The following is a 20,863-nucleotide window of genomic DNA, read 5'->3' as shown; positions in this document are numbered from 1 at the left end:
AATATGTGAAAAAAAAAAGCTGCAACAGCCAGTCTCTTTATGAGACCAATGCCAAACAAATTAGCAGGGTACCCCTGCTCAGAGTATGATCTTTATAGAAAACCAGTCAAATCCAGAGTATCCATATCTTGTAAAGGGTCTAATTGTTGTCCCTCAACTTCTTTCTTCTTAAATTGAGGCAAATATCCCCTAGATCAGTGTGTCCCACTCCCCTCCTGGAGGCATACCTAGCCAATCATATTTTCAATACTGCTACAATGAATATGCATGAGATAGATTTGCATAAATTGGAGACCCAGTATATGCAAATCTATTTCATCCATGTCCATTACGGATATTTTGAAAACCAGACTGGTTAGGTGTGCATCCAGGAGAGGGACGAAAACACTGGCCTAGCTACTGGTGGAATCTTCAGTAGCTTCAGGAATAATTTGTATGTGAAATATTTTAATCCGTGCAGGGTGAGTGCAACATCTTACCATGTGCACAGGTAAAATATTGCACAGCATATGGGTAGAAGCAGTTACCTCTGAAGTAAGCTCATATATAATTTGCTAGATGCATGTGTTGTCCCATTGTGTATCACTGAAAAAAGCATATTTGGCATCACTATTTGGGACATGTAGAGTGAGTTTTGGTTGTTTTGACTTTTTCTAGGTATCCCACTCAATTCATATTAGGGATGTGCAATCGTTTTTGCCAAATTGGAAAATTTCAAAGAAATAGTCCAATTCAGCATGCGTTGGAGGACCCGAATCCCGAGACGGATTTTCCCCAAACTTTAGGGAAAATTTGTTCGGGTTTAGCGCGGGGGGGAGGGGCACATTTGTTTAAAAAAAAAAACAAAAACCCCACCCCAACCTTTCAATTTAGTTAACTACAACCCCAACACCCTCCCAACCCCCCCCCCCCCCCCAAACTTGCCTAAAGTCCCTGGTGGTCCAGCGGGGATCCCGGGAGCGATCTCCCGCTCTCGGGCCGTCGGCTGCCAGTAAACAAAATGGCGCCGGTGGCACTTTGCCCTTACCATGTGACAGGGGCTACCGGTGCCATTGGTCGGCCCTTGTCACATGGAAGGAGCAGTGGATGGCCTGCACCATTTTCTAAGATGGCGTCATCCGTCCATTGCTCCTACCATGTGACAGGGGCCGACCAATGGCACCGGTAGCCCCTGTCATATGGTAAGGGCAAAGTGCCACCGGCGCCATTTTGTTTACTGGCAGCCGATGGCCCGAGAGCGGGAGATCGCTCCCGGGACCCCCGCTGGACCACCAGGGATTTTAGGCAAGTTTGGGGGGGGGGGGGGTTTGTAATTAACTAAATTTGAAGGGTTGGGATGGGTTGGGGGGTTTTTTTCTGCGAAAATTGCCAAGAAAAAAACCCAGACTTGTTAGAAAACAAAGTTTTCCACGGGTTGCCAGACCCGTACCCTGACCCGTCATAAAAAAACGGTTCATATGCCTAATTCATATTCCTAAGGGACAATTTTAAGTGAGAAATCCAATTAAAATTGATTGTACCATTTTGTGCATTTGTCTTAGGTCCACTTGAGTTAAATGTACGTGTGCTGTGACAGAAAAATAGGATAAGGGTAGACGTATTGTGTACCCATGCATTTTGTATTTTGCTGAGAAAGCGGGTAAAAGTATGCACCTAGTTTGTGTCCACTGTCAGAGTAACGAGGCTACATGTGTACAAGCTATTTTTCTCCATCAATTTTGATGGGTACTTCCACAAAATTGTAAACATGTATATTCTCCCTCTCTCTCTCTCTATAGGCAGACATTCTGGATGTCAATCAAATATTTAAAGATTTAGCCGTCATGATTCATGACCAAGGAGAGATGATTGGTAAGAGTGCATGAGGCTTCTGACATCTTAGGAACAGAGCAGCACAGCTGCTCCCTGAAAATGTCTACTACTACTTAACATTTCTATACCGTTACTTGACATACACAGCGCTATGCAAACAACACGTAAGACACACTCCCTGCTAAACAGTTTACAGTCTAAACAAGACAACATAAAGGTCAGTAGACTTGGGGGTTTCATAAAAATATTAAGACAATGGTAAAAATTAGTTAGCGACTGAAGACAGACAATAGGGCTAATGATTCAAAGCAACCTCAAAAAGTTGGGACTTTAAATGGCATTTAAACAAGGTGGAGAGGGAGCATGACACAGCAACTCAAGAAGTCTCTTCCAAGCACATGGTGCAGCCAGGTGGAAAGCATGGATTTGGGAATTGGTAGTAGAGGAGAAAGGCATAGGAGTGAACGGTGAGAGCTGCTTCCTGTTCCATAAGTGCAAGCAATTTCATGTGTATTGCTGAATGAGCTGCTGCTGTCAGGAGTCTGGGTTATGTGCTTAGGCAAGGAAAAGTCTCTTTGTGACATGTTTCATGTTTTCTACTTTACAGACAGCATTGAAGCAAACGTAGAGAGTACGGAGGTCCACGTAGAACACGCCAATGAGCAGCTCCAGCGAGCAGCTTATTACCAGGTATAAGCCGAATGTTCTGCACCTCCTGGGATAATGCCACAGTCAGCCAGATGTGGCTGCCTTCCCACGAACATAACACAGTTAGATGATGATTAAAATGTCTCTGGTATTGTACAGGGCTGCATGAACACTCCTTTGAGGATAAATATCTTTAGCTACAGGCCAGTGCTATGTCTTGGCCTTCCCTAAGTGTGACTTCTAGATCTGTTCAGTTTCTTGATAACAAACAGGCCAATACAGTACAGTGTTAGCCCGGGTTTGCACGCGCGTTTTCGACACGCTAGCTTTGAAAACGCGCGGCCAACCCCCCCGAAACTAATAGTGCCAGCAACATGCAAATGCATGTTGCTGGCCCTATTAGTTATTCCCGCACAATACAGAAAGTAAAATGTGCAGCCAAGCTGCACATTTTACTTTCAGAAATTAACGCCTGCCAAAGGCTGGCGTTAATTTCGGCTGGCACCGGGAAAGTGTACAGAAAAGCAGTAAAAACTGCTTTTCTGTACACCCTCTGACTTAATATCATAGCAATATTAAGTCGGAGGCCCCAAAAGTAAAAAAAAAATAAATTAAAAATCTGCCCGCGGGTCGGAAGAAGGACGCTCAATTATGCTGGCGTCCATTTTCTGAACCCGTGGCTGTCAGCAGGCTCGAGAACCGACGCCGGAAAAATTGAGCGTCTGCTGTCAAACCCACTGACAGCCGCCACTTCTGTCAAAAAAGTGGCTCTAGGAACACGCTAGTGTCCCTAGCGCCTCTTTTTACCGCGGGCCCCCATTTGCATCTTCTTCCCCCCTGAATCGCTTGCCTGCTCTCCCACGACTTTTACTGAATCTGCCTGATAGTAACATAGCAGCAAAAAAAGATGAATTAATCCATCCAGCCTGAGCAATTATTCCTGTCCACACTGCTAAAGATATATTCCAGCTACCAGCCACAGAGCTTGACCACTTGTAAGATATCATTCCTTGATCAAGACATTTTGTCGTCTTATGCCTTTGTATGCCACTATCTTGGGCAGAAGAGCATACAGGGTCCCCACTTGGTTCAAATTCAGCATCCCTCCCTTCCCATGTCTAGCCAATGGTATTGTGGCTCTTGCACAAACATCCAGCTTACTAGGTCCCCATGGCCTTTCCCCATCACCCCACCCTGCTGCACTGACCTGGCAGGTCTCTGGAGAGCTGCAGCTTTATTTACATTATTAATGATTGATAAATTTGCAATTATCATCATATTACATTTCTATATATAAAGGTTGGGACACCACTCTTATGGTAGCATCACTTTTCTTGTTCATTTCCTGCAAAGTGGAAAACAGAATCTGAAACTTAGGATGTGTCCTGTCCTGAGCTGACGGGCACTTTCCTGATACTATTCTGGAAGTTCTGAATCACGATTAGTTTGTTTGATGACTCAAGTTATATCTTTTGTTTCAATGAGTGCTAGCTGCACAGGGAGGGCTTGGTTTTTTTTTTATAAATGAGTAATTTCCTAGCATGTAGCCAGGGTTTATGCTCCCCTGCCAGCAGATGGAGACTGAGTCAGATTTCAAAGCTGACGTCACCCTACATACACCCCTGCAGTGACCTCAGCCCTTCAGTATTTCTCCATCTTCAGCAGATGGTGGACGTTCCTTTCGCTATGGGGATCGCTGTACGTTTTGGAAGGAGAATTTCTACATTTTAAGTTGGAGAAAAAATTGAGCCCTGCTCTCCTGTGGTGATACCTAAAGGTCCCTCCCCCAGTTAAGAATTCTTTTCCATGACCCCTCAGAGGTGTGTCTTGGTCCGGTAGCCGGCTCCCAGCGTGGACTTTGCTACTTAAGCAGCTGAAAGGCAGTGGGTGCAGGAAGCCAAGTGCAGCGGTAATGGCCAAAGCCCTCCCCCCCGCAGCTGGAGAGACCGTCTCCATACTCAGCCAGTAAGTGCTGTGCCCAGGTAAGTCTAAAAAAAAAAAAAAGAGAGATTTACCGATCCAGAGACGATTGGAGGGATTTCTGGTAGGTTTTTTCCCGTCTCCATGCTCGGCACACCTTACCGACGACTTTCCCGCTCCCATGGGGGTAAGGGAAATTGGGCCTTTTGAGTGGTTGGGCCCCGCTTTAGGCACATCGTGTGGCCGGCCTCATCGATTTCCCAATTCAGAGACGCTTGGAGGGTTTTTCGGTAAGACTTCCTCCGATCTCCTTGCTCAATGCGCTGTACCGACTACATTACCGATCCCGTTGTAGTAAGGGGAAGTGGGATTCCGAGTGGGTTGAGCAGCTCTCCCAGTGGGCTAGGCCTCATTTTAGGTTTGGTCGGCACACCGCAAGGTAGGCCATAACGGCGCCATCTTGCACGCGTCGTGCGTACCGTATTGTCCTCCATAAACCGTCAGTGTGCGCAGTGCATTGACTCTGCGCAAGCTGTATGCATAACTTCGAGTGCATACATACGTGCGCAACCTACTAAGTGCAGAATACAGGTAATGCCAGGCGCACAGGCTGTGCATGCGCCTCGCCGTGTCCTGCCTAGGCACCCGAAATCTGTGTGCATAAAATTTTAAGCGCAAACCAACAGAACGCACAGTTACCACCGCCAATGGCTTCGGGAGCCAAGAAACATAAGCGCCTTTCTCTCTGCGCTGCTTGTCACATTAAACCTTCGCAGTCTGACCTGGATTTCAACTTTTGTCAGCAATGTGAGGAAGCCCAGGGAGAGCTGGCCTCCCTGGACTTTGCTAAGCCCGGCTCCTCCCATTCAGAGGATGGGTTAGCCACAGCCTTAACTGGAAGTATGCTGGATCTGAGTACCCCCGTGACTGGGTCATCCATGGGAGAAGGAAATTCTTCGGTGCCTACCCCAGTACCTTCTGGATTAGACATGGACCCGGTTGCCTTCTCTTGTGTGGAATTTTTCCAGGGCCTTCAAGCCTTCATAGAGGGGTAGTCTGCTTCTTCACTTGCCCCTGTCCGGATGGAACCTCAACTGGTAAGCCCTCCCTCTCCCAGTCTTATTGGCATGCCTCGCCTCACCAAGGGTATCCCTAGCAGGGACCCGGACGGCACAGACAAAGAGAAGGTTACGATCCCTTAGAAGATGGGGAAATTCCCCCTGGCTTAAAACCGTATCGGACCATGTTATGGTTTTTCAATAGAGGCGAATTGCCAGTCCTGATTTCCCAGACCATGAAGATGCTGGGAGTTCCTGGGGCAGACTCTATGAAGGAACCAAAGAAGAATTCCATTCTCATTTCCCTATGGAAAGCCTCTTGCTACTTTCCGGAACCCGCCACCACCTTTTTAGCTGACATGAGCTCGGATCTAGTCCCTACTTCGGCCAGAGGAGTGGCCTCAGTGAGTGGCAGCCAGAAGACAACTATGGCTGCGGGATTGCCCAGTAGACACAACTTCCAAGGCAAATCTTACAGAGATGCCTTTTAAAGGATCATGCCTTTTCGGAAGCAAATTGGAAAAGCTAGCCAGTAAATGGGGCGAATCTCTAGTTCCCCAGCTACCAGAAAATAAGAGAAAGCAGTTAGAGCACTCCTTGCCTATGAGGGGTCGATCCAGGGGTTCCCAACACTTTTGCCCCTACTAGAGCGACTGGCCCATCGGGGGATGCCCGATCCCCCAATAGGGCAATCCGCCCTTAGCTCAGGGACATTGGATCGAGGAAGAGGCCCTCTGGAACATCAACCACTTGGAAGCCCAGGCAGTCAGATTGGCGTATCTACAATTCAGCCTCAGACTCCAGGGTCAAGCAGTCCGAGTTATGTCAGACAACAGAATAACTGGCACATGATTAATTGTAATCTATACCACTTACTTTATTCATTATCGTGCCTTGCTGTAAACCGTTGTGACGGTTATCTAACTTAATGACGGTATAGAAGAGCTTTTAAATAAAAAATAAATAAATAAAACTGTAGCCTACATCAACTGCCAGAGTGGAACCAAGAGCCAGCAGGTGTCACAGGTGATAGATCTCTTTATGAAATGGGCGGAAATACATTCACAGATGATCTCAGCCTCCCACATTGCAGGAAAAAAACGTCAGAGCAGACTTTCTAAGCAGGGGGAGAGTCTGGATCCAGGAGAGTGGGTGTTGTCAGCCAAAGCCAGGGTCTCCTGTCCGTCGACCTGCTGGCTTCATCTCGCAATGTGAAGGTTCTCCGATTCTTCAGTCGCAGAAGAGATCCGTGGTCCCTGGGGATCGACGCTCTCATTCAGACCTGGCCGGAAGAAGAGTTGCTATACGTCTTCCCTCCGTGGCCGGTACTGGGCAGACTCGTGTGCAGAATCGAGCACCACAGGGGATTAGTCCTACTAATAGCTCCAGATTGACCCAGGCATTCATGGTATGCGGACATGCGGAGACTACTGGAGGAGACAACCCCTCCCCGTGCCTCCCACCGCACAGAGCCCTGCGTCAGCTGGGACCAGTCCTTCACGAGGATCCGATTCAATGCTGTCTTACGGTCTGGCTCTTGAGAGGGCTCATCTGATGAAACGAGCATATGCTGCGGCAGTAATTGCCACCTTACTCCGCACTCAGACGTTCTCTATGACCCTACCATATGTGCGTGTCTGGAGAGTATTTGATGCCTGGTGCAAGGAACGCAGTATCCCCCCTTGGGCGGTCAAAATCCCACTAATTCTGGAATTTTTGCAAGACGGCTTGAATAAAGGTTTGAGCCTTAACTCTTTGAAGATCCAGGTAGCAGCTCTCTCCTGTTTCAGGGGCGAGGTGAACAGAACCTGCCTGTCGGCTCATCCGAAAGTGGCCCATTTTCTGAAAGGGATGAAGCACCTCCGGCCACCCCCACAGTGGCCAGTTCCCTTGTGGAATTTTAGTCTAGTATTGGAGTTTTTAGCAGGGACCTCCTTTCGGACACTGTGCAGTCTTTCCTTGCGTTTATTAATCCTGAAAATGGTGTTCCTGATGGCTATATGTTCAGCATGTTGCATCTCTGAACTACAGGCATTGTCGTGTCAGGAACTGTTCCTCCGCATGACTCCAAGAGCATTACAGCTTCATACTGTTCCATCCTTCTTGCCCAAGGTAGTCTCGGAGTTTCATTTGAATCAGTCCATTTCGTTACCATCCCTAGATAAGCACAAGGACATGGAAGAATACTGCCGCCTCTGCCATTTGAATGTCAGTAGGCTTTTGGTGCCGTATCTGGAAGTTTCAGAACCAGTCTTAAAGATGGACCGCCTATTTGTCCTTCACGGTGGAAGGAAGCAGGGCGAACCAACTTTGTGGGCTACCATAGCTCGCTGGATTAAGGAGGTGGTCACGGGAGCCTATGTGGAGGCAAGAAAACCATTACTTTCTCAGGTTAAAGCTCATTCCACTAGGGCTCAGGTGGTCTCATGGGCAGAAGCTAGGCTGCTGTCTCCCATCGACATCTGCCAAGCGGCGACGTGGTCGCCCTTGCACACCTTCTCCAGGTTCTATCGGCTGAATGTACAGGCCCGAGAGGGCGCAATCTTTACAAGGGCGGTGTTAACCGGACCACAGGCAGCCGCCTGCCCCAATCAGTCCATCTGGCTACACCCTAGGAAATGGAGAAATTACTTACCTGATAATTTTGTTTTCCTTAGTGTAGACTCAGCATCCCGCCCACTCTCCCCAAGAACGGTGCCAAGGATTCACCTGTGGAGTCTATATCAATTCCAAGAGATTACGGGTAAGCCCTTATCCAGTCCCTAGATCAGGGCATCTATATTCTTATTGGGGGGGTACAATTAGTTATGTGTATGTAATTATATTTTTAATCAAGTTTTTTCATTAGAATGTCCACAGTGGCTTTTGAAGAGAATACTGAAGGGCTGAGGTCATTGCAGGGGTGTATCTAGTATGAGGTCAGCTTTGAAATCTGACTCAGTCTCCATCTGCTGGCAGGGGAGCATAACCCTTTGGTCCTGAGTCCATCTGTCTACACTAAGGAAAACGAAATTATCAGGTAAGTAATGTCTCCATTGTGCAAATCTGAGCTGGGAGTCACATACAGACCAGCTCCGAGCCCAAAAATACAGCAGCGATCACTTTTTACGTGAGAAGGTGTTTCTTACAGTATGTTATGGTTGATCTTGGGTTTGTCTTGAACTTTTCAGTATTTGTTGCTGAGTAAGTTTGGGGCTTATTTTCAGGTTTAAGCTTTTTTTTAAATTATGGAATCAAAATTAAGATGAATAGAAATCAGACAAAACTTTGGTCTTGATTAGAGAGCTCCCTTAATGCCCTATCTTGGCAGACTCCCTTCCCGCAACCCCCATGGAAACACTGTTTTCTAAGGTCAAGCAGGATGGTAGTCTTCATGCATGGGTGACATCATCAGATGGAGCCCCGATGCAGAAAACTTAGGTACACTCAGCATGCCCTATACCACACATCCACGCTTGGTCTGTCTTCAGTCTCTTCTTTTCCATGGAGCAGAAAGCCTCGCTGTGTGATTGAGCTCACTTTGGCTGTTTTTAGCCTTGTGAAAAAATGTGTGTGTCTGCGTTTTTTTGTGGGGTTTTTTTCTTCTCAATTCCGTTTCCAGGTTCTTCTCTGTGCCTCCCCGTAGTGTCTCTAGTCAGGGTTTTCGGCATTTCAGGTAAGTTTCCTTTCACAGTTGACTCCTCCCGTGGTAGTGGTGCCTCGGTGCCCACCGGCCATCACCACCCACCACCATTGCTTCCGACTTTGCAGCCCTTTTGTTTTACCCTGTCATGGCCATGTCCAGTTTTCACCGATGCCCCCAGCCCTCGAGGACCTTGTCTGTTACTGATCATCATGTGGTATGATTCCTCTGCCTGGGGGAATCGCGTGATGTCCAGGGATGCCACTTATGTGCCCAGATGACTCTGAAGTGACATCTACTTCAACTAGACAAGATGGATCAGCTCTTTGGGTCGAGGAGGTCTGAGTCATCGGCATTGATGGACACCGCACCATTGACATTGGTGGGACTTTCGGTTCTGTCTATGCCATCAGCAGATAGGGGCACCGGAGACTGTTTTATTTATTTAGTTTTTCTATACCGGTGTTGGTACATACCTTCACACAGGTTAACAATGTTTCTTAAAATAATAAAAGCATAAAATACATAAAAAGAAATAAAAAGTACATTAAATTTCATAAAAAACAAGGAAAGCAATCATAAAAATACTAATACATAAGTAAAATTAAATCAAGAAATGCTCAAATCTAGGACTAGAATATAAAAAAACTAAAATAAAATAATGCTTCTAACTAGATGCTGCTTGGAAAGCTTGTACGAATAACTAGGGATGTGAATCGTTTTAAAGATGGCACCGGCCGTCCATTGCTCCTACCATGTGACAGGGACCGGCCAATGGCACGGATACCCTGTCACATGCTAAGGGCAAAGGGCCATCGGCGCCATTTTGTTTACTGGCAGCTGACGGCCCGAGCACGGGAGAATGCTCCTGGGACCCCCACTGGACCACCAGGTATTTAAAAATTTTTGGGGGGGTCTGGAGGATGGGGGGATACTAACAAACTCATTTTAAAGAGTTTGCTGTATTTTTTTGTTATCGGCTCGGGCGCAGCCGATAAAACAAAAAAAAAAAAAAAACCCGATCGGACTGCAAGATAAAACTTTCACGATGTGAATCGGAACCGGAATCCGAACCGATACCGGTTCCGATTCACATCTCTACGAATAACCAGGTTTTCAGAGCTTTCTTGAACTCTTTTAAGTTACCTTGAAGCCTTAGTTCAACAGGTAGTGAATTCCAAAGACCTGGTCCCGCTAATGACACCGCCCTTTCTCTAACAGATGTAAGTCTGGCTGTGGAAACCGAGGGGATTGTGAGAAGACCCTTACCTGCTGACCGTAAATTTCGTTGGGGGTATGAATGTGAATAACTGCATTTATCCAGTCTACTTGTTCAGCATAGACCGCTATCTCCTCCGTGCCAAGGTTGTTAATCATCTTTGGCTTCAGCACTGAGGAAAGACTGGGCCAAGCATCAAGAGAAGCCTAAGCATCAGCACCGGTCCCCGTTGATGCATGGTGTTGGAAGCGGGGATGCACCAGCTTTTGCCACAATGCCCCCAAAGTGATCCCGCAGAGAGGAGAGCATTCTCTATCTCTGCCAGGGGTCCATGATGGTCTCCACCTATCCGCCTCATGGGTCTGAAAAAGATCTGGCCACCCCTTCTTCCTCCCAGTTGGTGTTGGCATTGGCAACTTTTGAGGAGGAGCTGGAGCGTCAAGTCCAGCTGGCGGTGGATCAGGCACTGCATGGCATCGGGCCTGTGGCACCGGAACCAGTGCTGCCCATCATCCTACAGCTGCTGGAGAAGCTCATCTGAATGCAGCTGACACAAACCATCATGGTGTAGATGGTACACCCATCTCTGTACAGCCTATGGTTGTATGCTTCATTCTGGGCCTGCTTCAATTGAAGCCTCCCCTAAGGTCTTCTGCTTTGTCTTGGGACCTCAGCAAGTGTTAGTTCAGTTGATGAAAGCTCCTTTTGAGCTGCTGCACACCTGGGACCTGAAGTGCCTGACCTGGAAAGTCATATTTTTGGTGACGATCACTTCAGTGCGCAGGATCAGCGACCTCCGGGCCTTAGTGACTTCTCACCTTTATATTAAATTTTATCATGACAGGGTGGTCTTGCATACGCACCCTAAGTTTCTGCCTAAGGTGGTGACAGATTTCCATCTTAACCAGTCAGTCAACCTGCCAATATTCTTTCCCAGGCCCCATATGCCCCAAAGCAAATGTGCACTGCACTGTTTGGACTGCAAGAAAGCTTTAGCCTTCTATCTAGAGCGGACAAAAGCCATAGACAGTCCACACAACTTTTTATTTCTATCCAATTGGCTAGCAGATTGCATCTCCTCTGTTATGCCCAGGCAGGACTGCATCTTCGGGGCCATATCAAGGCTCATTCTGTCAGAGCCATGGCAGCATTGGTGGCCCACTTGCAAGCAGTTCCCATGGAGGAGATCTGCAATGCTGCGATGTGGATTTCTCTCCAAACATTCCCAATCTCATTACTATCTGGATAGAGATGGCTGACTAGACAGTAGGTTCAGCCAGTCTGTCCTTCGGAACCTGTTTGAGATGTAGAACCCAGCTCTCCCAACCTAGGGCCTATTGTCTGGGTTCAGGCTGTCTCCCCCTCTGTTACCCATTGGCACCTGTTAGTTGTCTGTTGGTTCCCTTTTTGTGTTTGGGAGCAGCCTGTAGCTAGGGAATCACCCATGTGTGAGGAGTACCATCCTGCTTCTCCTTGGAGAAAGCAGTGTTGCTTACCTGTAACAGGTGTTCTCAGAGAACAGCAGGATGTTAGTCCTCTCGAAACCCACTCATCACCTAGCAGAGTTAGGTTTCTCCTATTCTCTTATTTTGATCGTAATTTTATGTTAAGAGATTTAAGAGGGACCCTGCATGGTATAGTGCATGCTGGGCATGCTGAATGTGCCTAGTCAAAGTTCTAGAAATTTTGACAGAAGTTTTCCACATCAGGGCTCTATCTGATGATGTCACCCAAGTGTGAGGACTAACATCCTGCTGTCCTAGGAGAACACCTGTAACAGATAAGGACTCTGCTTTCAGTGTACAGTGAATGATGCAAACATTTTAATTTATGGTTAAAAAAATACTATACTTTTTCTTTTTAATTTTGTCATGGTGATGGTATTAAAGCAGAATTATCAAGCTATTGGCATCCCTTTTCAAACAAGTGAATAAAGAACCCCCAAAGGGACATTATTAATATCTGTGGTTCCCCTCGAAAGCTTGCTGCCCAAGATATAGATTCTAAGGAGAAAAAAAATGCTCTGATAACACAAGTCCTCTTGAGTCTCAGATACCTAAGATGGGAGCTATGGTAATTAGCTTTTGTTAAACTGGAGGTTATAGTTCTTTTTAGGGTCAGCTTCCTATCTATTTCAAAGCATGTGCTCCTAATCACATCACTATGCACAGCCAGGACATATGTAATCATAGCTGAGCTTTTGGGCTGTTGGAAGCCAAATGAAGCCAGACTCCTTCCTCAGTTAATGGTTTTATCCCTCCATCCATAGAAAAAATCCCGGAAGAAGATCTGCATCCTGGTCCTCATTTTGGTTATAGTTGCTGCCATCCTGGGACTCATCATCTGGTTGTCAACGAAGTGAAGAGCCTTCCGAGGAGCCTAAGCTCTGCACATCTGTATTTCAAGGACAGATGTTCCATCTACTTCCTCGGGAACAAGCCAATCTCTGTCTGAACTCACGCTTCTGAACTTCTGATAGTAATATACCTAGAAACTTATCTGAAGAAAAATGTAGTATTTGAATTTAGTTGACTATGGAAATTGTATTTATCGGTTTATGTACAAATTATATTGCTTTATGTAATTAAGAACTAATAACTTATAACTAACTTGGTGAGCTTTTCTGCTTCCTGCAATGTGCTATGGCTGCCACTCGTTGGGGTGTAATCCTGTACTGTGAGACTGTTACCTATTTGACAGGGCCTATCTGATCAGGATATCGCCCTGTATTGTATGACTGCTGCCTGTCCCAACAGGGCCCCTGCAATCAGGGTGTTGCCCTGTGCTGTGTGACGGCTAGCTGGTCAACAGTGCCCATATAATTGGTGTTCTATTGTGTGACTGCTCCCTGCCTGATGGGACCTGTGTAACCAGGGTGTTATCCTGTTACTGTATGATTGCTACCTGCCTGATAGGGCCCATGTGATCAAGGTGTCCTCCTGTACTTTTGTAGCTGTATCTATTATAGATGTTGAAGTTTTTGATGGAGTGAAACTTCTGATCATAATGTTATATAAATGGAATATTTTTAGTATTGGTACCATTATTGACTTATGTCAAGGATGTGAACCAACAGTATATTATCAATAGATGGTATATTAAAATAAATCTAAATTAGAACTTGAACCTTTTCAACACATGTTGAATCTGAGTTAGTTTTTACAATTTCAGGGTCAGATATAAAATGGAAGTAGTTTTAAACTTTTTTCTGAGTTCTATGTTTGGAGGCATACCTGTAGAAATATGAATGTTGTCTTGTATCTCCAAACACACAGATTTATAGTAGCTGCCTGAAACATGTTAACATTTAGAACTCTAAGAAAGAAAGCAAAAATTTTTACCTGTTAATTATCTTTCCAGGAGTCCTGCTATTTACCAGTCCATTTCAAACAGGTGGGTTGAATCCCCCTACCAGCAGATGGAGGCAGAGCACAGCGATTTCTCCAGTGAAGACATGGCATTATGTATAGCGATACAGCATCAGAAGAATACAGTATCCCTATATCAACGCAATAAAAACAAACAGATATACATGAGATAACAACATAAATTCTCAATTTAAAGAACAAGAAATCCATATGATTTCGCCCACCTGTCCAGGAACATAAAAATTCAATGGAAGGAAAGAAACAGGACAGGAGAACTTTACAACATAACAACTCTGCATTGAGTAGCCTAGGAACTATATACAGAATACAGAAACCTGAGCCGTACACTCTGCACGAACCCAAAAAGGCCAACTTCCTGGGATGGTCCTGGACTGATGTAGCAGGACTCTTGGAAAGAACATTAATGATGATAATTTCTCCTTCCATTTTGTCTTGCTATACCTGTCCAGTCCAACTAGATGGGAAGTACCAAAGCCCCACTACTCAAGAAAGTTAGAAGACAGGGTCACTTTAAGGACATCTGCCTCAAAGGCAGTATCCCCTTTTGCAAAAATGTCTAAGTGATAATGCTTAGAAAAAGAGTGCAGAGATGACCAAGTAATGCCATGCAAATATCTTCTGGTGCCACCGCTATCGCCTCTGTCCAGGATGAAGACTATGCCCTCCTTGAATGAGCCCAAATTAAATCAGGAGCCCTATGCCACTTAAGCAAATAAGTCGAAGTAATGGTGTTTCTAATCCATCAAGCAATTGTGTCCTTGAAGGCTGCTTCATCCTTACATGACCCCTCAAAAGAGCACAAACAATCTATCAGTCTTCTGGAAAGAGTTAGTCACCTCTTGATGCTGGAGTAGGACCTAATGCACATCCAGAAACCACAAAGATCTGTTTTCCCCCTAACACTCGAAAAAGCTGAGAGAGTGACCGATTGATTCAAATGAAATAGTGATAAAACCTTAGGCACTAGCCAAAAGGCACAAAATCTGATCCGAAAACCGAAAAAGGAACCTGTAAGACGGGGCTTGTATTTCGGACACAAGCCTAGCAGATAGCCACTAAGTAAACAGCCTTGAGAATAAAATCCTGCAAGGAAATCTGTTTCACTGATTCAAAGGGGGTATAATGAAAGCCTTGAAGACTAGATTGAGATCCCATTGAAGAACCAAAGGCTGAAATGGAAGATGTAGCTTCTTGTCTCTTCACAAAAAAACAAACTATGTCTAGATGAGTCACAATGGACCCTCCACAAATCGTTACCCTGTAACAAGATAAGTCTGCAATCTGAACCTTAATAGAATTTAGGGCCAGACCCTTATCTAGTCCTTACTGAAGAAAGGCTAAAATGCTAGGTGTATCAGTGTGCCAGGAAGACAAGGACTGGCCTGTACTGAACTCTTCAAAAAGCACCAGACTTTGCTATAAGCCAAAGAAATAGAAGTCTTCTGAGCCTTCAAAATAGTGGAAATAAAGAATTCCCTTTCTTCCTCAATTATGTCCTTTCAAAAGCCAAAGCAGTAAGAATGAATGGAGAAGGGTCATCCATGACAATCGAACCCTGAACCAAAAAACTCCTGGCCACTGGGAGATGGAGAGGAGGGTCGTTCTGAAGCCTCATCAGATCCACGTACCTGTAGGCCAGTCTGGAGCCATCAGAATCACCTGATCCCCCACCTCTAGCTGCCACAGAATCCTGCCCACTCAAGGCCAGAGAGGAAATACATACAGAAGCACCTGCTGTGGCCAAGATTGGGCTAAGGTGTCTGTCTTAAGAACCAAACTCCCTGTGATGACTGAAGACGAGAGGAACCTTGGCATTTTTACAAGTTTCCATGAGATCCATGTGAGGAGCTCCCTATTTGGATACGATGAGTTGAAAAACCTTTCAGCTGAGCTCCCACTCTCCATGATCAAGGCACTTCTGGCTTAGAAAGTCTACCTACATTGTCTTGACCAGCAATGTGCACCGCTGACATGGGCAGATTTTTCTCTGCCCAGGGAAAAAAGATTTGTTTCTTTGGACCCTCAGTATTTCAGGTGCCACCTTGTCTGTTCACATATACTACTGATGTTGTGTTATTGGAAGGGACCCAGACTGCTTTCCCTTTGAATCAAAGGCAGAAAATGCAACAGGGCCAACCAAATGGCTCTGGTTTCCAATCTGTTGCTTGACCAGTTCGCCTCCTGTTTCACTTGGTCCAGACAACGAGCCAACATAGTCATGCGTCTGTCATGACCAGAATCCAAGAAGGCACTGATAGATCAACTCCCTGTGACAGATTCTGAGGGTCAGTCCAGCTCCGGAGTTCCTGAGTTACCACAGCCAGAAGGAGAAGACAAGTCGTGATCCTGAGACTAAGGTGACCAAAGAGACAGAAGAGATTGTTAAAGGGGTTCTCATATGGGCCCTGCCTCAAGGAAACAGATCCAGGGCTGCTGCCATGAGTTGAAGGTAGTCCCAAACTCTGGGTGCCGGAAGAGCCAGAAATTTGCGAGTTTGAAGCCTCAGCTTGTTTATCCTTTTCGGCATTAGAAAGATCTAGCCCACTTTGGTGTTGAAGCGAGCTCCCAGAAACTCTGACTGAGACACTCCAAGCTTTCTGTGATTTGGACCACTCTGTGGGATGCCTGAACATCTTCTTGATAAGACTTGTCCCTGATCAGCCAGTTGTCCAGGTAGGGTTGAACCATGATACCCTCTCACCTCAGACATGCTGCCACCACCATGCCATTGGTGATTATATATGGCCCATGGCCAGTCCAAAAGTGAGCATCATGAACTAAAATATACAAAATTCTCTGGTCTTCCTGAGTCATGAGGATATGAAAGTAAGCCTTTGACAGATCCAGGGAGGATGGAAACTTGCCCTGATGATCTGCCAGAAATACTAAGCAAAGCGTCTCCATTCAAAACAAGAGACCCAGAGGCTGGTATATTAACCCCTTTGAGATCCAGAATGAGCCATCTTCTTTGGGACAAAGAAATAGAGTACTGACTCCAATTCCTTTTCTGGGGTAGAACTAGCTCTTCAGTTTCTAGAAGCTGAAAGGCCATGGTTGAGACTCCAATGCATTTTCTTTTGATGGGCAAAGCACAAGAAGAGATCATAAAGGTGTCAGGAACACAACAAATTTCCAGAGAATAACTGAAACTGTTCAGGTTTAATACCCATTAATCTTTGGTGATATGGGTCCGCTCTTGGGAAAATAGCTGAAGGTGATCATCCACAGGCAGGACCAGAGAACAAACCTGCTGAGCTTCATTGAGAAGCCTGACTGCCCCCAGAGAAGGTGCCGGAGTCTGACTTGGACTTGCAGAAACCACGAAAGGGCTGACCGTTGTCCCTTGAAGCCTGAAACCTTGGAATGAAAAACCCAACTGCTTATCTGGTTTATAAGACCTGCAGTCCCAGAACTGACCCCAACGTCTACCAGTAAGAGAAGGCGGTGTATCCTCAGGGAGGCACTGAGACTTAAGATTGCCTAGGTTTTTAACCAGTTGTTCCAGATCCTCTCCAAACAAAATTCTCCCTTTAAAGGGGAGCTTCCCAAGGCACAACTTTGACCAAGAATCTGCAGACCAGTTTTGCCACCAAAGCAGCTGCTTAGCTGCACCAGCTGAGAGAACCTGGAGAAAATCATACATGGCGTCTGCCAAAAAAAACAGCAGCCAACTCCATTGTAGCCACATCTTCGCTTTCTGGACGCTGCTGAATCCATCTCAAGAGCGCTCTGACCACAAAGCCACCACAAATTGAATTCTGAACAGCCAGATCCGATGAAGTAAACAAATTTTTCAATGGATTCTCAGTTCTCCTATCCTGCAGGTCCTTCAGAGAAGTACTACCCTCAACTAGAATAGTGGTACGGCTAGTGCCAACCGCGACTAAGGCATCCAAATGTGGAACCTGAAACAATGGCTTAATGGACTCTGGAGGAAGAGGATACAACTTCAGGTGGGCCTTATCACCCTTGAGACCCAAGTCAGAAGCCTCCATCAACACCATTTCTTCCACCTCAGAGTGCAAAGGAAAGGCCTTCATGGACTTCTGCACTCTCTTAATAATAGGATTACAACAATCTCCTCCAGAACCGAGACTTCTGCTATCCAGAGAGAGGGTACAACCTGATCAATCAGAGATGCAATTTCCTTACAAAAAATGTGAATGACAGAATCATCATCCTTAGAAATCATTTTGCCCTCCTCCAGATAAACCTTTCGAAGAATCAATCGCATCCTCAAGATCTATGTGATCCACATCTAGATTAGGGAGGGGCAGGGGCGGATTGGCCTATCGGGGGGGATCGGGCATCCCCCGGTGGGCCAGTAGCTCTAATCACGTGGTCTGCCGAGTGTGGCTGTGACAGAGCCGCGCTCGGCAGACCACATGGTATCTCCGGGGTAGGCCGGTCTGTCATCGGAATACGCACCTGGGGAGGGGCCTCTCTGGAGACCCTAGAGGATGCTTGCATGGGACTGGGGCCAGAGTATCGGCTGTGACGGATTCCAGTGCACTAAGAGGTCTTTCATCAGGCCTTTGGATTGCACAAAAAAGCCTGGTACAAAAATCTGAAAAACTCAGTATTCTGGCTGGGAGTGGACAAAAAGAGGAAGCATAATGCACAGGAACTAAAGCGAGAGAAGCAGCATCTTTCATTACAGAGGCCCCCCCTCTGGAACTGTCAGAAATTGCCACGGGAGCATGGCCCAAAATGGCCAACGCTCCGCCAAACTCACAGCCTCACAATGCGATAATTCTGAACCAGACTCCACAGAGGAAAGCTGGTGAGGGGAGAGCTTGAAAACCTCGCCTAGGGGGTCATCAAATATTCCCTGAAGCTTCTATGGCCACAACGCAGGCCAAGCATAGCGGCCTTGCAACTGCCATGGACTGCCTGCAGCGCAGTTCCCGCAGGCTGGCTCAAGCTCTGTCTCTCCAAGTACTATGCCAAAAAAGACTGCCTGGCTCAGTCCCAAGGACACAAGAGTTCCCCCTCCAAAATTAAGCCGCTTACCCACAACTGGCCAGCAAAATAATGGTCCTCTCCTCTCAAACTTCCTAAAGAGAGAGTCCGATGCTACAGCAATCCCTCTGGATTTTTTTTTTTTTTTACCGGTGCACACAATCCAAAGCAGAGGGAGGGGGTGGGTAAAAATGGGGAGGAGGAGGATTTTTATAGGTTGGCAAAGGGTAGAAGAATGTTTTCTCCTTGTTCAATCTTTCTAATTTTTTTTTTTTTTTTTAAAGACTTCCCCCCTGCCTTGTATAACCAACTCCTCTCTGGGACTGAGAATCACTGTTACAGGGCTTGTGTAGACTATCGCACCAGTGACCTGGCTGCAACAGTCTAACAAACGTTGTGCTGCATCAACAATTCTCTACCTCCAGCAGATGTAGGATGAATACTGGATTCTTCCGGTGGTGCACAACCTATACAGAGTGGCATGATGTCACTGGAGAAAGCGGTGTGCTCTGCCTTCCTCTGCTGGCAAGGGGACACAACCCACCTGTGTGGACTGGACTGGTGAAGCAGGACAAAATGGAACTCTAGTTTATGCTGTAGTGTTTACTCTCCCTGCTTTTGAAGTTGCATCTTTTAACTAGTCTCATTTGCAATTTTCTGGGGACATTCTGATGTCATAAATTCCCCAGGGAAGTTCCATAGACTTCATAATAGGATGCCGCCTCAGAACCTAGAAAGAAATGTTGTTAAAATGGTCTGTTGTAAATGAGCATGCTTATATAAGGTACTGGTGCTGCGTGTGTGTATTGTCAGTCGTTTAAAGGTGATAAGCATGCTAGGGGACCCCTGGCTGCTTGTAACCTTGAAAGCAGCAGTATAACCAGAAAGAAATGGGAATTACCCTTCAGTCAATACTTGTAAGAAACAATCCTGAGGCTTCCTACAGTGAGGGGTTTGGTACTGCTTGGCTCTTGATAAAGTTGGTTGAGTATGTGCTAGTACCAACCTGATATGTAGGATGTATGACACTGTACAAGGAAAGGTGCCAGTTGCTCATAAACTATGCACCTCCTCTGTTCCAAGAAACCATAACAAATTAATGAAGTATCCTCTCTTTGGACAAGGGCAAAAAAAAAAAGTAGTATAGAAAGTAGACCAAGAGTGTGAGCTACACAAACAAGTATGTTTCCCAGATGAATAGGTTAAGCTGCTTACAATGGACAGTGCTGTAATTGAGGTTAGCAGGAGCCATCTTGCTTTTGCTCTTTGAAATGTATGAATCCTGAACTTTCATTCATTTAACCTAGTGCATCTGCATGATTAGCCTCTGGATGTGGGAATGACCCTGCTGGACCATGAGTGCTCTCTCTGCGTCTCTTCCCACAGGGTCTGTCTTAGAATCAAGGAGAACATTCCACTTGTTTTTTTTTTTTTCTCAAATGTTTGCTCTGTATCTTTCTGGTTGTTACTGGGTGGATCTTAGTAACACTTTGGAAACCCTCTGCTGTTTAATTCTTTGGTCTCGCACACAAAGAAGCCATGAGTGATCCAAGGTTGTCTGTCTATGCATAGAGTTGTTAACTAAACCAGCTTTAGAATTTTGTTAAAATAAAAACCTTAGGATCAACAACATGCAAGAAGGTCACCTAGCTTTCACCAAGACTAACACAATTGCTTGAGCACTACACTCCAGAATCACTAATTTTTTTTACTCAATTTAATTGATGGTGTTCAGCTTGATCTGTGTTTCTGAAAGGAAGATGTAACTAAATTGAGACATTTCAGTTTTAAGTAGCAGAAAACTGCCAGTATGGGAAGGAGCGAATACATGAATAATTTCTCGCTGGCAGAGGTGGTGGGAAGGGTGTGAAGGAATGATAGTGGGCAATGCTGTGAGCCATTGGCCTTACTGTCCCCACAGACAGTGTATGTACTGTGTAAATAAATGAATGCTAGTGAATAACTTGCTAGTATTGTACTAAACTGTCCTTGTGTCTTACTTTCTAAGCCATGATTTAATGCATGGATGACTGAGGTTGCTTTTCTGTCACTTTATCAGCAATGGTGGCTATAACAGACTTAAGTCTTGATTCTTAAATTAAATGTTGTGATTGGTATAATCAATCACATTCTGCCACAGTAATGAAGCAATTCATGGCCTGTTTCTTTAAGAAGTGCCCGGTACACAAAGTGCACACACAAAATATGAGGATATGGATGATGTGCCATAATC

General features: G+C 45.8%; 1 protein-coding gene across 2 annotated transcripts in view; it reads left to right on the top strand.

Moving 5' to 3' along the window:
- Positions 1 to 19,822, top strand: part of STX12 (syntaxin 12) — a 46,632-nt gene extending 26,810 nt beyond the window's left edge. For both annotated transcript variants that reach the window (XM_029619381.1, XM_029619382.1), the window contains exons 7-9: positions 1,779 to 1,851; positions 2,420 to 2,502; positions 12,549 to 19,822. In XM_029619381.1, the coding sequence (XP_029475241.1) occupies positions 1,779 to 1,851; positions 2,420 to 2,502; positions 12,549 to 12,641 (249 nt within the window). In that variant the 3' untranslated portion in view covers positions 12,642 to 19,822. The remainder of the gene's footprint in view (positions 1 to 1,778; positions 1,852 to 2,419; positions 2,503 to 12,548) is intronic.
- The last annotated feature ends 1,041 nt before the right edge of the window (positions 19,823 to 20,863 follow it).

This window comes from Rhinatrema bivittatum, chromosome 11 (assembly GCF_901001135.1).
Source record: "Rhinatrema bivittatum chromosome 11, aRhiBiv1.1, whole genome shotgun sequence".
NCBI lineage: Eukaryota > Metazoa > Chordata > Amphibia > Gymnophiona > Rhinatrematidae > Rhinatrema > Rhinatrema bivittatum.
This window is presented reverse-complemented; position numbering and strand designations above follow the sequence as displayed.